This window comes from Patiria miniata, unplaced genomic scaffold, assembly GCF_015706575.1.
Source record: "Patiria miniata isolate m_02_andy unplaced genomic scaffold, ASM1570657v1 HiC_scaffold_16, whole genome shotgun sequence".
In the NCBI taxonomy this organism is placed as follows: domain Eukaryota; kingdom Metazoa; phylum Echinodermata; class Asteroidea; order Valvatida; family Asterinidae; genus Patiria; species Patiria miniata.
This window is the reverse complement of record NW_024037054.1, coordinates 6,487,976-6,504,009: the sequence shown is the minus strand read 5'-3', so window position 1 is coordinate 6,504,009 and position 16,034 is coordinate 6,487,976. Positions and strand designations below refer to the sequence as shown.

Sequence of the window (16,034 nt, the reverse complement as noted above, 5' to 3'; positions counted from 1 at the left end):
TCAACCACCAAACCCGGTTTCGGGCCAACAACTCAAGAAATACACGTTACATTGAAATGAATTTTCGTACACTCATTAATCATGATGTTTGGCATCAAAAGATTTCATTTCATAAAAAAACGTCAATTAATAAAGCTATTATGACCGTAACAATACAGGATTTTATTTGCAACAAATACAAACCTAATGGAAGCCAACATGGATTTTTAACGTTTAAAACACTAGATTGTTACGATCATATTGTATTTATAGCTCCACGGATTCTCACGCCATTCAAACTACTTATGCTACACATCGTGAAAACGAATTGCACGAAATTTCAATTTAATCCATTTTGTATTTCTTGAGTAGTTCATCGGAAACGAGGTTGTTCTTTTCTTCAATTGTGCAGCATCCGTATTGATGCGTTGTTGAGACCACTATTTATGTGGCGCGCCCTCTATATTATAGTGGTCTCGATCTCCACCACCAAACTCGATTTGGGGCCAACAACTCAAGAAATACACGCAGTGGCGTAGCCGTGGGGGCGTGGGGGTGATAGCCTAAGAAGGAGACCAAAAAGTTAATTTTTTTCATCTTCATGAAGGGCAGACTAAAGAGTAAAAAATGTATACAGTAGAGTGAATTCATGAAAACAATATAGAGAACTGGCCTTCTGCGTTGCAAAACTAGGGGGACAAAAAAACCTGGAGAAGACAGAATTACCTGAAGGGGGACAGAATTAACGGGCCGGGGAGGACACTTTTACCTAGGTAATTCTGTCCCCCCCCCCCCCGGACACTTTTAACGGGGGACAGAATTACCGTCCACACCGGCACCTGCACATTCAACTATGACGTCACAAGAGGGCGCGATTCAAGAATTGTGTGGTGGTGGCGCACTTGCAATGTTTTTGTAAACACAGTAGTGAAGCACGTGCTACGTAGGGCGAAGTACTTTGAATCGATTTGTTCCGTTGTATTTAGTTCATACATAAAGGTAAGGTTTATTTTGATACTCGATAGGTTTCAAAAGGAATTAAAATGACTAGCCTGCAGTTCTCTGTTTGTATGGTATGGTCAGAAACCGGGTATTTTAGGCCATTGGGGGATGGGGATTGTGTAGTTGACATCATGACAATTGACATGGACATCTGGACATGACATGATCGACATGATCGACATGGTCATGATGGTCATGATGGTTGACATGGTATATGAGATTGCGAACGAAAATTCCACTTCTAAACCTCTGGACTCACCTAAATAGATGACGATGACATTGACAACATGTTGAATATCTGCAGGATTAATTTTGTGGAAAGAACTTGAAGCAGGGTTTTGATTTTTGAGGGAATAGGGTAAAAACGAAATGAACATGGCGACATGAGTACGAGTGTCCAACTTCCAAGCTGGTTTGGTAGAATGTTGCTGATTGGTTGATGAACAGATCCATTTAGAAGTCAACTTTTGGACTCTTAGTCTTAAGTAGTCACCCCTAGAACTCTGGAGCTCCGCACATGTAAACAAGGCATGACACATTTTATGGAGCGACTTTCATAAGCTTTGTGCAAGAGGGTGAGATTTACATGCCATACGAAAAAAATACTCACTTCCAAAATGTCGATACAGGCAGCGCTAGAGAAGGTGGCGGAATAGGCTTGCTGCGGCTGAAAGCTTCTTAAGGAAATATTTAATAAATGCAGGATCACCCCTGATGTCTTTGCATTTGCACACCTTGTCGATGGAGTGTTGTGCTAACCAATCGAGGAGGTGTGCAATGACATCAGGGGCGATCCTGCATTCCTTCAGAAGCTTTCGGCTGCAGCACGCGCCTTCCGCCACCGTCTCCAGTGCTGTATCGACATTAGAGGACGCCACGTTGAAAGTGATTTATTGCATTGCAGGTTTTTGTAAGATACATTGTACCAACAGAACGATGGCGTTAATAGACGCAAAATTCCAGCCATGGGCAGCAGTCAAGGACCAACTTCAAACCATACTACAGACTGTGGACCCCCAGGACATGTGCGTGACCATTCCCTATGGACTTCAGGTATGTGTGCAGTGTACAGTGAATCTGAGGACATGTCCCGGACAACATGTGAGGAATATCCATTCACTGTGTGGACTTCCGAACAAAAGATGTCCACCAGGTTTCAGATACGTTGTGTGGACTTGCCCACGTCCACACAAGGTTTCCCCCTCTCTGGAAAAAAGCTGGCGGTCATCTCCTTCCTTTTTTTCAAAAAGGCAGGACACTAAACATGTTTTTTTTTTTACTTGGCCTAACAGGGCTGGATAGCTCAGTTGGTAGAGCACTGGTACGGAATTCAGTTGGAGCAGGTTCAAACCCTCTCCAGTCAACTCCTTTGTTCAACTTTTAAAGTTGTTTCTGGTTCAATGTTTGGGAAAATTTAATTCAGAATTTTGCATGTAAACATCACGCCCTTCATCATATTATTATAGCTGCTTCACGGTATGCATCATCCCCACGTGGTACGTTGCCTAGCCTTCTACCATTCCACAACCGGCGATATCTACGTCACTCACATAGACACTGGAGCATGCAATGAGATCTATGTATGGACCATCAGTAGTCTGGACGAACAGGTCGTCAAATGCACCAAGTGAGTTTGAGAATTTAGATTAAGTTGATGCGCTCATTATAACAATTATATTTCAATTCAGAACAGTTCCCCGATGGTTTGTTTATGCAAATACAGTGAAATCTTGATAAGTCAAACCTCAGAAGAATTGGTTTAAATTTTGAGTTAAAGGGAATATACAACATTTGCAAACATCGAAAAATAAAACTACCAAGTTTTTACAAAATACCTTAATGGGATGTTGGTAAATGACAGTCTAAAGCATCCTGTAAAATTATGGCACCTGGTGTGAAGTCATTTTCAAGAAAATTTTATTTTTGTAAAAATTTCCAGCGGTGGTCGGCCGACCACCGTTGGAAAAACCTAACTATTTTTCAACTTCTGCTCCAAATTTACCATTAATTCAGTCCAAATTTTGTTTGCTAGTGGTTACATGTTCATGAACGGGTGCAGGCCAACTAGATTGGTACCCTTACCTTACAATTTTCCGGCATCTGTAAATTGATCCATTTTATATTTAGTGGAGTCAGGGAACCAGACTACTTGAACAGTTTTGTTTTTCTTGGTTTTTCCAGCATTTTCGAACACAAAACTTCAAACGCTGTCAGTGTAACAATATTTGATTTATTATACTAACCCCTCAAATAGTTCATTTCTGAAAATGACAGCAAAAGCCAATGATGTACATTCCCTTTAAGCAGAGTTTTGAGTTATCCAATGGATTTTCTATTCAACAACAATTGACGGTAATAAAATTTTTACTTGGAGTTAAAAGGGTTTTTGAGTTAACAGGTTTTGACTTATTAAGATTTCACTGTACTCCTTATTTTAGGGGCATTATGCCAAATTGTACAAACGTTTACAGGTATTAAAATCTGAATCTTTCAATTTAAAAAAAAAATTATTTAGAGATTTTACAGATTGCAATAAGCAAAAATAATATTCAGCATGTTGGTTAAGAAAAAAAATGAGATGTTACAAATTTAGATTAAAAACACAACAGAAGAGTCCCTTTGCCTGATTTTCATTTTAAGACTCCTCTTTTTCACTGAAATTGTGAATTTTGAACTTGTGCATTACGCAGAGCTCTATAAAATTCATTTTTAATGCAGTCCTTTATTTCTTCTCTTGCATTCAGGTTTCCCATAAAAGCTGCCATCTCCAGACTGATTTTTATTCCGCATCACAGGGTATGATTGTTATAAATTTATATATTTTTTGGGGGGTGGGGTGGGTTAGTTGTCGCTTTTTTTCTCGGATAAAACCTGGCTTGAAAGATTCATGGCTGTATGTTGGGCAGGGTAGTAATTTTTCTCTACCAAAACTGCTTTCATTTAGTGCGCATTAATGGAAAGACTACCTGATCGGCCATTTCCAAATTTTGTGTAATTTTATTTGAAGTTCAGGTATAAAACCATTTCCTGGTGATCACTCAAAACTTCTCAAATGTTTTCTTATTCTGGTAATCTAAGGCTTTTGCTGTCATACACCTTTACCTATGCAAAGATGCATCAGGTTTAAGCATGTTCCGATGGAAATTAGTTGCGCCTACTCCACATTACGCATAATGCTCCAGTAGTGCCATCTGCTGACTTGGTAATCTAATGCTCATACAGCTGCTGTGACACTGAATGTATGCTGCAATGGTTTCGTTTCTACTTGTCTTTGTAGGTGTTTGTGGGATTCTGCAGTGACATGACACTGCGCACGTTCAGCGACTTGATCCATCATTGTGCTGAGCTGACCCAAGTCACATGTCTGTCCACAGTGCTCTGGTAAGTAACGTTTGAGTTCATCCCATCACGATCATCCTCAACATGATCCGAATTGGTCAAAAATAACCCAAGTGCTGTAGAACTCTTGATAAAACTTGATACAAGAGGCAGAGTCACAAGCTGGAAATCACCATACCAAGCCTTATTAGGCAAAAAAAAAAAATACGTCGGTCTCTGGTCAGTGCGCGCGTCGATTTTACCAAAGAGCACCAAGGAATGGGAAATTGCACCAAGGCAAATGATCGAAAGCACCAAGGCAAATTATGGAGGACACCAATGTACATGAGAACACCAAATAGCAAAATAGTACCCCACCTTGTCTGTACAATCCAAGCTTGAAGAAAAAGAAAAAAAGCCCCCCAAAAAAAAAAGCCGCGTCCCCGCGTCAATTCCGGAACTTTGGTCTGACCAGAGACCGAATATTTTTTTTTTGGCCTTACTCTACTCAAGGTCATTCAGTCCTTGGCTGTGACCTCCTCATCTATCAAATTAAAGTTCTTCAAAAATTCTGAGGGATTTTGGTGATTTTTTTGTAAGGGCTGAGCAATGTTTATATTTTGGTTTGCAGCATGGCGTACAATGAATGCAATGATGAACTGATAACTGGGGGCCACGGATGCCTACAGACTTGGAAAATGACTCACATTGAGGTAAGCGTGCACTTCTGATTTTTTTTCCAATTCCTGATGACCTCATTTCTTTTGAGTATATAGTGTGATATTCACCCATTTGATTGGCAATTACAAGTCAATCGCAAGTTAAATCATTATTAAGGGCCCACTTCACAAGGAATGAACACTACTGACTGGCAAGGAATGCCTTCAGCATAGTTCATTTTGAGACTGGATAATGCCCAGATAATGACGCGAAAATAAATCTGTGATAACTTGACTTTAGCGTTTTTTGTCCAATCAGCTCCGTGATCCTTTAACCCCGGGTCGACCCATCGAGTGTCAGATCACCTCTGAGGATTGGGTCAGGGACCTACAGATAGACAAGAAGCATCGTCAGTTGGTGGTGCTATGCGATGAGGGAGTGTGCATCATAGACTACCAGACCAACAAACAGATCTTCTTCATCCGTAATTGGCACGAGACAGCTCTGACAAGGTATAAGTCATATCATCATCTGAAAAAAGTTTCTGATTAATTTTGCTATGGACTCTGTGCATAGGTATCCTAGCTTTCAGCAGTTTCAACTAGAAATTTATGACCGATGTTTGAATCAGTGCTGCAGTCAAGTCCAACACAAGTCCAGTCTAAAGTAAATCACAAATCCTTTCACAAGTCCAGTCTTTGTCATGGATTTGTGATGGACTTGTGCAAGGGTGGATCCAGAACCGAATTTTTTTTTTGGGGGGGGGGGGGGGCAGCAATACGGCTTAAATATTTTTTTTTAAAAAGGGTTGGGGATTAAGTGTTAAGTATCGTGTGCCTTTTCCACGTTGTGATATTAAAACTTTACTTCCTGAGAATCTATTTTAAAAAAAAGAGAAAAAAGGAGGGTTTTTTTGGGGGGGGGGGGGGGCCATGGCCCCGGCTGGCCCCTCTTGAATCGCCACTTGGCTTGTGATGGATTTGTGATGGTCTTGTGATGGTCTTGTGATGGACTTGTGATGGACTTGTGATGGACTTGTGATGGACTTGTGATGGACTTGTGATGGTCTTGTGATGGACTTGTGATGGACTTGTGATGGACTTGTGATGGACTTGTGATGGTCTTGTGATGGACTTGTGATGGACTTGTGATGGTCTTGTGATGGACTTATGGTGGACTTGTGATGGACTTGTACTATGTGATGGACTTGTGATGGACTTGTGATTGACTTGCGATGGACTTGTGATGGACTTGCGATGGACTTGTGATGGACTTGTGATGGACTTGTGATGAACCTGTGATGGACTTGCGATGGACTTGTGATGGACTTGCGATGGACTTGTGATGGACTTGTGATGGACTTGCATTACATTGTTCAAAGTGGTCTTGTTTTATCTCTTTTCTTTAGTTGTGTCTTCTACCGGCGTCTTGAATACTTTGTCACAGCTGCTATGGACGGCTCCATCAAAGTCTGGAATGCCGTGGTGTACAGTCAGGTGCACGAATTCATTGGACACTACGATTGTGTCACAGGTGAGACAGGATACCAGATCATTGATTTGTTACTGTTATACCATGGTTTAAGAATGTCATTTTATTGGAGAACTGTTCACGTGACATAATTATTTCATGCGTTTGTGTATATATGGCCAAAAGGACGCCAACGAACGTCACCTCAGGACATTTTTCTGCAAGTGGCTTGTTAGGACAGAGGTAAACACAAGGATAATACTATTGAGTTTTCATTTTAGGTCTTGTAATGCATCCATCAGATCCTCTGCTCATATCCAGCTCCAAAGACGGCACGATACGGATGTGGAGACTGGACACATTTGAATTGGTAAGGAATAGTATTATTTCTTAGTGTTCCCCCTGTAAACTTTGCTTCATCCTTACTTGTTGTTCCTATTCAGATTTCAACATGACTTCAATTGTATTTTTGAAATGCAACCTTTTGAAGTCGTCTGTTCTAAATCGTCTCCGAATTTAAAGGCAGGGTAGATCATTTTGTTATTTGTGCACTTTTACGTTAGAAGCGACAAAAGTGCTCAAAATCTAAAGACGGTTACTTTAACAACTAACCTGATGAAGTTTTGTGAATGCTGTATATATTCCAAGAAAAACAATATATTCTAGGATCTCATTTTCAATTCAAAATTTGGTGAGTCACATTTTGAATTGTGCTAGAAATCGGCGTCCGAGACACATTCTCATCATTCAGCTGATAGCAGCTACGCAATGTCACGCGCTGAACTGACGAATGATAGCAACTGCGCGCACATGTGCGTCGTATCAACGCTCGTGCACACCCATTCACGGATGCGCCGAATCACAAACCAACTACTAATGGAAATTTCCAACGATGTGTCACTTGACGAATCGTTGGAAATTTCATTAGAAATGTCCTTCTGTCATTTGTTTTCTTCAAGTTGGCAGTATGCCGGAAAGAATAATTTCACAGGGAGTTTAGTGCCATTACTATCTTTAAACAAGTAAGCTTTTCATCAATAATTTCGTCAGTTAGTTTTTGGATAGCTGCAAATGATGGACTCTACCATTAAACAACGAAAGGCTGAGTTCAGAATCTATTTTATATTTCTGGCTGAGAGTCACCCGATCCTTTACCTATATAGCAGTGTCTTAGTGAAGTCCGTCAGAAGTCGATCACAAGTTCAGTCACTGGTGACAGCGAGTGAACAATAACGTAGGAATCCCTTTGTTACAATTCGTTTGAGTTTCTTATGACTTGACTAAATACTGATGATTGACTTGTGATTGACTTGTGATGGAATCGACTACAACACTGCCAAGTAGTTTATGCAGACGTCAAGAAAACAGTAAACACTCACGCAGAGTTCACAAGGATTAATTGTCTCACACAGACTCAGCGGCTGGACGTTGGTGAGAAGATTCTGGGAATGCGGCTGGCAAATCACAACCAGCTGTACTACTACACACTACATGACGTCAAGATCTACACTTTCAATCAGGTACAAATGAGACCATCAAATAAACCGCAAGGATCCAGAGAAGATTCACTGATTTGTTTCAAAAGGAAGGGTGACGAAGGGCAAATTTGAGCCTGTCACCTGGAAAATAATGATTTATCCAGCCCTAGCTGATTTATCCAGCTATATGTTGACAGTTCCCAAGTTACCTGAGGCACTAGTCAGAAGCAATAAAAAAAGTGTCACGGTAAATGCTGTATGCGGCTGAGTGCCAAGTGAGGTTGCAACAATGAGAAATATCATATGTGAAGTATGAATATTGTTCTGAATGTATCGAAATTTCCACAGTTTCCTAATAAAAAAAGATGATCATAACCATTTGTGACCTTTCAAATTTTGGTTGTCTTGTAGTTCCATCACATATTTACTCCGGTCCAGTCTTGCATCCACAAGCTTGCCCGGGTGAAGACTGCTTCCTGTCCCACGAGGATCCTCTGTGCAGCTGAGGTGAGTTTCTTTTGCTAAAATCATAGCAATTATTTCTAACCCCAAATATGGACAGTTTAGCTGTACAATGCTTTATTTTCGTTCCGACTTTGGAATGTGTTCATATCCAAGTATTGTTCAATTCATTGAGTGAAGAATCACATTTTAGTTTTTGGGTAATTGCAGCCTTTGTTTTTGTTGCTCTTGGTATTCAATTTTATCAACATGTTAAAGTGATTTCTACAAATTTATGATGATTTGTAGTATTCTTCCTCACATACCTATAGGATGGTGGTGTACGTTTGATATCTGCTGTATCCGGAACCATTCTGACCATCATCTACCCAATGGCCACTTATCAGGTGAGATTCCTGGTGTTTCGTCTCGTTTAACTTTTTATGATTTGTCTGAGAATTTGGATTTGAATATCAAATCTCTGATGGCAGAATTAGTTATCATAGTTGTATCAGCTCACCATTTTATAAGCAAATGTGAAGATGAACAGCTAGTTTTCACAAATTATCATGAAAATTCTCATGTTCATTTTGCCACCCAAAAAAAAGCCAATATTTTTTCCTTTTTCTCCAATTTTTCTCACCCTGGATCTAATGTTTGACTTTTGCATGTGTACTTTTTCTTCATTTTTTGCGCTGCTATCTTTGGCATTTTTATAATGTTTTGACAGATCTTGACGGACCTTGTCTACGATCCCACGCACAATATGATCTACACCGTCATGGCCACAGGCGATGTCTTAGTCTTCAACAGCGACACCAATCCCTGTACTGCAGACCAGCTGTGGGTGCCGGGACTGCCTGACGAATGCGTGCTGTGCCTGGCAATAATCAGGCTGGTAAGTCAGCGTATGGGAGTTGCCACTGTTCCTGTTGGGAGTTTCAGTACTTTGGGTTTTGGAATTTGGGTAAAGATCATCACAAATCAAATCACAAGCCAATCACAAGTTAATCACAAGCCAATCACAAGTCAGTCACAAATCAATCACAAGTCCAATCACAAGTCACTCACTAGTCCCATCACAAGCCAATCACAAGTCCAATCTCAAGCCAATCATAAGTCCAATCACAAGCCCATCACAAGTCAATCAAAAGTCCAATCACAAGTCAATCACAAGTCAATTCGCAAGTCAATCACAAGCCAATCACAGTCAATCAAAAGTCAAATCACATGTAAATCACATGTCAAATCACAAACCAATCATTAGTCGATCAAAAGCCGATCATAAGCAATCAAAAGCCAATTACAAGTCCAATCGCAAGCTAATCATAAGTCAATCACAAGTCAATCAAAAGCCAATCACAAGTCAATCACAAGTTAATAACAAGTCAATCACAAGTCAATCACAAGTCAATCAAAAGTCCAATCACAAGTCAATCACAAGTCAATTCGCAAGTCAATCACAAGCCAATCACAGTCAATCAAAAGTCAAATCACACGTCAAATCACAGGCAAGTGACAGGGGCTTACGATTGACATATTTTTATTGAAATATTGTCATATTATCACAAATACATCAAAAATGACAAAATAACTTGATGCATATTCTAATTTCCAAAGCTATATCTGTTTTCAGAAACCAGAAATAAAGTGGCATGACATCAGGGTTGGAGTCAAGTCAATCACAAGACAGGGGAATGCCCTACCATAATTCATTTATAAAATCTTGTCTTGACTTGAGCCTGGATGAGTTGTGATTAACTTGTGATTACTTTACTGCAACTCTGTGTGCCATAAATGCATTATCTTTTTCATCTTTTCTGTGTACTGTGTACAGGATTGTGCACTAGGCAAGCCAGAGTCCGCCCACTGCGAATCCCTGATCTTTGCCGGGCTGAACAGCGGTCAGATCGTACTGCTAGAAGCCCAGCACCACTACATGAAGATACCAGTCCAGGCCCACCTAGGGCAGGTCACGGCTCTGGAGTACTCCCACGGTCAATGTGATAGGAAGGGGGATGCCATCGGGGGTGCTGATAGGCTGATGTCTTGCGGATCAGATAAGGTTTGATCTTCAGTGATCAAGAAACTGTATAACTGTTTCAGAAACAAGTGTCTTACATCCAAACACCATAACATTAAAATCGAACAATGAATCAGATTTCAGGTGAAAATTTTGACCAAAATTGTATTTAACATAAAAAGATAAATTTTCACTTACTACATGTTTTTGTCTTTGACTTTTGACAGATTGTTCGTGTCTGGGCTATTGAGCTGATGGGTCCTAAGGATCTGCAAGTTAAACTGACTTGCAGAAAAATGGTGAGCGTATGATGAAAACTGTAGTGTTTTTCCCATGCGTAAGGGACTTCACGAGAGATTAACACATTCTGTGCTAAGCATTAATCCTGCTTCTTTTGCCATTGTTTGTAAAGTTGTCTAATCTGTCATTACTCACCATATCTGAAGTCTTTTCGTGTTGCTTTTCATATGGAACTTATGCAACATGCATCCATTCATTTTGGTTTCCCGAAATTAAATTGTTTACTGGAATATTATTTCTTACTTTCCATAATGTCTTTCTTCCTTGGGCCAACAAAAAATAATAGTTCTGCTTCTGGTTACCCTACCTACCCTATTTTTACGGCCTCTACCCTAATTTTTTTGGGGAAAAATGAGGGAAAAAACCTGAAAATCATCAATTACTACCTTTTACCCTTTACTACACGCAGACACCTCCATATGATTGTACACACACAAAAATGTCCCCCCCCCAAAAAAAAAAAAAAAATCCCTACCTACCTACCCCATTTTCAAATGCCATGTAATCGGAAGCAGAAACTTTTTTTTTTTTACCTTAGTACCATTTTATATTGTCATATTTCTTTTCCAATCGTACCATGAACTTCCTCTGTTTGGCTTCTCCATTTGCACTACTTTTCTCTGCTCATCTCGCCTTTTTTCGTTGGCAACCTATAAACAAAAAAATTGACTATTTCGGAGACTGCCAACTTTGGGCCGAACAGCTCAGTTGGTCGAGCACCTGTATGGTGTTCTGGATGTCACACGTTCAAATCCCGCTCCAGTCAATTTCTTTGTTCCACCTAATATTCATGTTTCTGTCTAATCACTCATCCATTTCTTCCATCGCACACGCATAGATCACTTGTTCCCTCTGCCCATCTCATATATCCATGCTGGGGCATTCACTCTGTATGGTCCTACCTAACAAGTGAGTAACGTTAAGAGTTGTAGACAAGTCATCAGAAGCCATCACAAGTCATCACAAATCATGACAAGTCAAATCACAAGTCAATCGTAATTCGGTCACAAGGCATTCACAAGTCGATCACAAATCACAAGTCATATCACAGCTCAGTTGCAAGGCAGTAACGTAAAGTCAATCACCAGTCAAATCACAATCGATTGCAAGCCAATCCTAAGTCAATCACAAGTTAATTTCAAGTGAGTCGCAAGTGAAATCACAAGATATGTCATTGTCACAGCTTCTTTGAATAGCTTGTTAATTGACTTGAGACTGAATGACCCATGATGATTGACTTGTGATAACTCACATAATGACTTGTGACATTTTGATTTCATCCTGCATCTTCAGCAGTAAATGTTCTCGGAATATAGGACCGAATATGACCAAGAACCATTTCTTAATTATTGGCTGATACCGGTTTCACCCCTTTTGTTAACAATACGAGTGAGAATTGTTGAACTGCTAGTCTATAACCGTATGGTCTAACATGACAAAACCACATAGTAGTCTCCCTATTCTACATTATGCAGTCGTCTGCTGTGGTTCATTGGATTGTGTACATTTTAGGTAGTCTATGGCATTTTTCAAACAGTAGTTAACATGCTATTACAACTACAACATCAGTAAGATTTGAGGCTTTGCATGGTGGCGATACTAATGAATGAAAGGTTTGCGGAAACACCATGTGCGAATAATTTCTCAACTAAGAGAATGGTTCTGAAAAGAACCAGAGGTATAAACTCGACGTTCCGAGCATGCTGACCGGAACGTCGAGTTTATACCTCTGGTTCTTTTCAGAACCATTCTCTTAGTTGAGAAATTATTCGCATATGGAGTTTTCGCAAACCTTTCATTCAACTACAATATCTGTTAAAAGAAATGGAGTACAGATTTCTTATTTTGTTTTCCTTGTTTTTGTTTTCTAGTGTGATTCATGTGTATGAGTTACTCGATGAACTGGATGCAACTCAAACTGCCGCTGAAGAGGAGAATTGCAGCAAGTCAAAGATGTTGGAAAAGGCCACACTGCACACTCACATCAAAGAGCATGACCACACCAAGATGGTACATTTTCCTTACTTTTTATGTGATTTTATTGCATGCCAAAAATGTTTGGAGCAAACAATGCAAAAAGGACAGGCACGCGCATGTGCATTGTAGGGCGATACATTGTCCAGTATGGGTGAATAGCACTGCATACCTTGTTTTCGTATGTACACAGGTACGTTATTTTTTGCAGTCGACTGAGCGACCATTGTAGGTGGTCGAACTTCAAACTTGGCACAAACTTTGACGTGAGTGTGCGTTCAACCTGTGAAAACAACACCATTGAATCGCGTGCGTTGTTTGCATGAGCAGTTCTCAAAAACTCTGCAAGTATGCAACCTATACCAGCGGCAAAGCAATTTGCATTTCCCGAACATGCACATTTTAGACGGGCACTGCACTAGTAATTTAAAATTTGCATCAGGGAGATGTAAAATCGATATTGGGTTTTGCCCTTCGCAGACATATTTTTATAACCACTGTATAATTGTCCAAGGGCTTGCGATAATTTGATTTCACGAGCTTACTCAGGTGGACTCGAACGTACAACCACTTGCTTACTAGTGCTGACGTCTTAACTCAACCCTGAAATTTTTCAGGGGTAAGGACTAATTTCTGTTTGTGGGTGTTTTTGTTCCCCGAATCCAGGTTACAGCCTTATGCAGCTGCCAATCCCTGGGCTTGTTTGCAACAACAAGCAATGATTGTTCGGTGAAGGTAAACACATTTTTCCCTCCAAATCCACGGGGTTGATTATATTGATTATTTGCTGAGCTCCCACATCATGGAAAGTCCTGGAATTTGAAGCTTTATTTACAGTCCATTTTTCTGTACTTCGTCTTTTATGCATATTTGTTTTTATATAACCGACATACAGATCCTTGACATTTGATTGGTGGAACTCACATCACGTGACATTCATTATTGCTCCCATTCACGCCGCGGCTCAAAAAGTACTATCCGCCCATGGGGAATGGGAAATACTATTGAACAATTAGGATCATGACGCGGTATTTGTGTGCAAATGCATGCTGGTGTGCGCATTCAGCATAGCGCATATTGTTCCAAAGAGCCAGCGCTACAGCGTTGGGTTCAAACATTTTCGTGAAAGGGCTGGTTTGGAGGAGAGAAATACATTTTCCTCCAGTTTCGTATTGAAATAAAAGTTCAAATATATCAAATGACAAGGATGTATACGTCAGGTATATAAAACAAATATTGAGTGGCTTTATATTGTGAAATGGGAGGAATATTATCGCTTGGTAAAATCTGGACTTTTCCAGTTCACTCGGCTTCGCCTCGTGAAATGGAAAAGTCCAGATTTTACCTTGCGATAATACTCCTCCTATTCCATGCTGAACCACTCAATATTTGTATACTATACTTGTTGCATGTTCAGTGCACCATTATTGTAATGCATTTTATGGTGGTTAGTGATCAGTGTTAAACTGGAAAGCTGAAAGGGAATGGTGCCCCTTTTAATGCCTCACAGTGTGATGACTGGCCATTGTGTTGTAAATAGGCCCCTTAGATGCCAAAACAGTGTAATAATTGGTCCTGGAAAAGTCATTTCACATCGTAAAATTTAATTTTAAGATTTGTCTGGGAAAATTGAGTGCTAAAGCAATGATTTTGTCGAAATTTATTTGTACAGCTTGCGACTTCACTTGAGATTGGATGACTAGCACAATTGGTTTGTGGTAACTGAATTAAACCCCTTCCTTTATTCTAGTCTATTGTAAACTGAGTCCGTAATGAACACTTCTCCTGCATGTTTTGCAGCTTTGGGATTTGGCCAACACGTTAGTCAGGGAGCTGTGTTTTGATGCATCATTACGCAGTGTCTGCTTTGCTAACGATCGAGGCGATCTCCTAGTTGGCTTCCAGAACCACGTCAGGTAAAATCAGCATTTTCGTCTTCGCGTCAGCATCAGGCACATTTTGGCAATGTGTTTGAATGGTACTTGTGCACGGAGACCATTTTGTCGTATTCATCGACGCTACGATTTTTGTCATTTATTTAGTTATGTCGCCATCAGTACCTACCTGCCTCTGTCCTACATGGAAAGACTGCTAGAAGGGATGGACTTCAAGGATGAGGAGATTGAAGAGCCAATCAGATTCAACCCTGACCTCCAACTCTGGTAACCAGACTTCTTTCATCTACTGAAACTCAGTAGCTGGCCTGTGATTGCAGTAACCAGATTTTTAACACAGTAGCATTACAGATCTTCTCCCATTGGCTGAAAGTTATTTGTTAATTTGCATAAGCCACACCCACCAATAGCTTTGGGTTAGTGTACGTCTTTTGCCTTCTACTTGGCATGCGGTAGTAAGGTGATCATAGAGTGTCAAAAATCACAAACTTGTAAATGTATAATTTATAAAAACAAACGACGTATTTCCATAAATTTGGTAACTTGATTCAGGTTTTCTGAAATCGATTTTTGAAACTTGTCATCACCAGGTTTAACGTGTCCAACCTGCCGACGTTCCCCACCGATGTGTTCCTCAGACGTCATATGCAACAGTCGGCAGACCACCTGCAGAAGCATCGGCTCAGTATAGCGCCCCCTAGAGACAGGGGAGACAGCGAGGCCATATTGTCGCCAATGGGTGCCAGCAGTCCGACCCTGGGTGAGATGCATACAAAATTATCATCTTTTTTAATTAAAAATCACAATTATATGTTTGCACTTATGAGTTTTACAAAGAAGCTCAAGATAATTGCATTTGTTCTCTACACTCACAGATGCCCATTTACGCCTGGATGGAGACAGGCAATTGTAGTAAAGTGTCTTGCCCAAGAACACAACGCACCACGAATTCAATAGCAATCAAGCCCTTGTTTCTGCCCCACCTATGTTGGACACCATTACCATAGGACAATGGATCATGGAAATTGAGCTCTTTAAAAACTAAAATGTTCAATCCTAATGTAATCATTCTTAAAAGCAAATGAGCAGGGATAAAAGAGCAAAGGAAGTGTTATGGATAAGGGTGAAGAGAGGGAACGATTGTATAGAATTTCCGGGGAAAAACGCAGAAATATGGGCCAGTACCATAGAGCTATATTAAATTACTAGAGCGCTTACTCATGTACAGTGATGCCTGCTGGGCGCATCCATATTTGTACACAAATCTATAGAGAACTAGAAATTCTGTACGTATTTTGTATGTCTATTTGCAAATCTGCGTTTGTATTCCATACCGGTGCTTCATCGAAGCCGATACGCCAAAAACCAAAACGCACGATCAGCAAATGAGCGTGTCATTTTGCAAACAGGGCAACGCATGTGCGTAATATGCGTAAGCAGTTTGCGTACATTTTACTTGCGCGTTGCATTTAAGATTACACTTTCAAAATTCAA

The 16,034-nt window shown here is 40.2% G+C and overlaps 1 protein-coding gene across 1 annotated transcript in view; it reads left to right on the top strand.

Annotated features, from left to right (window-relative positions):
• The first annotated feature begins 882 nt into the window (after positions 1 to 882).
• LOC119722787 overlaps positions 883 to 16,034 on the top strand; it is a 30,708-nt gene continuing 15,556 nt past the window's right edge. Inside the window, exons 1-21 of the mRNA XM_038193119.1 lie at positions 883 to 978; positions 1,886 to 2,034; positions 2,448 to 2,608; positions 3,726 to 3,777; positions 4,259 to 4,362; positions 4,931 to 5,012; positions 5,278 to 5,471; positions 6,368 to 6,492; positions 6,711 to 6,799; positions 7,842 to 7,949; positions 8,319 to 8,414; positions 8,681 to 8,755; positions 9,079 to 9,246; positions 10,186 to 10,413; positions 10,599 to 10,670; positions 11,510 to 11,580; positions 12,543 to 12,681; positions 13,312 to 13,380; positions 14,446 to 14,561; positions 14,688 to 14,807; positions 15,131 to 15,300. Coding sequence (XP_038049047.1) covers positions 1,918 to 2,034; positions 2,448 to 2,608; positions 3,726 to 3,777; positions 4,259 to 4,362; positions 4,931 to 5,012; positions 5,278 to 5,471; positions 6,368 to 6,492; positions 6,711 to 6,799; positions 7,842 to 7,949; positions 8,319 to 8,414; positions 8,681 to 8,755; positions 9,079 to 9,246; positions 10,186 to 10,413; positions 10,599 to 10,670; positions 11,510 to 11,580; positions 12,543 to 12,681; positions 13,312 to 13,380; positions 14,446 to 14,561; positions 14,688 to 14,807; positions 15,131 to 15,300 — 2,356 coding nt within the window. The 5' untranslated portion in view covers positions 883 to 978; positions 1,886 to 1,917. The remainder of the gene's footprint in view (positions 979 to 1,885; positions 2,035 to 2,447; positions 2,609 to 3,725; positions 3,778 to 4,258; positions 4,363 to 4,930; positions 5,013 to 5,277; positions 5,472 to 6,367; positions 6,493 to 6,710; positions 6,800 to 7,841; positions 7,950 to 8,318; positions 8,415 to 8,680; positions 8,756 to 9,078; positions 9,247 to 10,185; positions 10,414 to 10,598; positions 10,671 to 11,509; positions 11,581 to 12,542; positions 12,682 to 13,311; positions 13,381 to 14,445; positions 14,562 to 14,687; positions 14,808 to 15,130; positions 15,301 to 16,034) is intronic.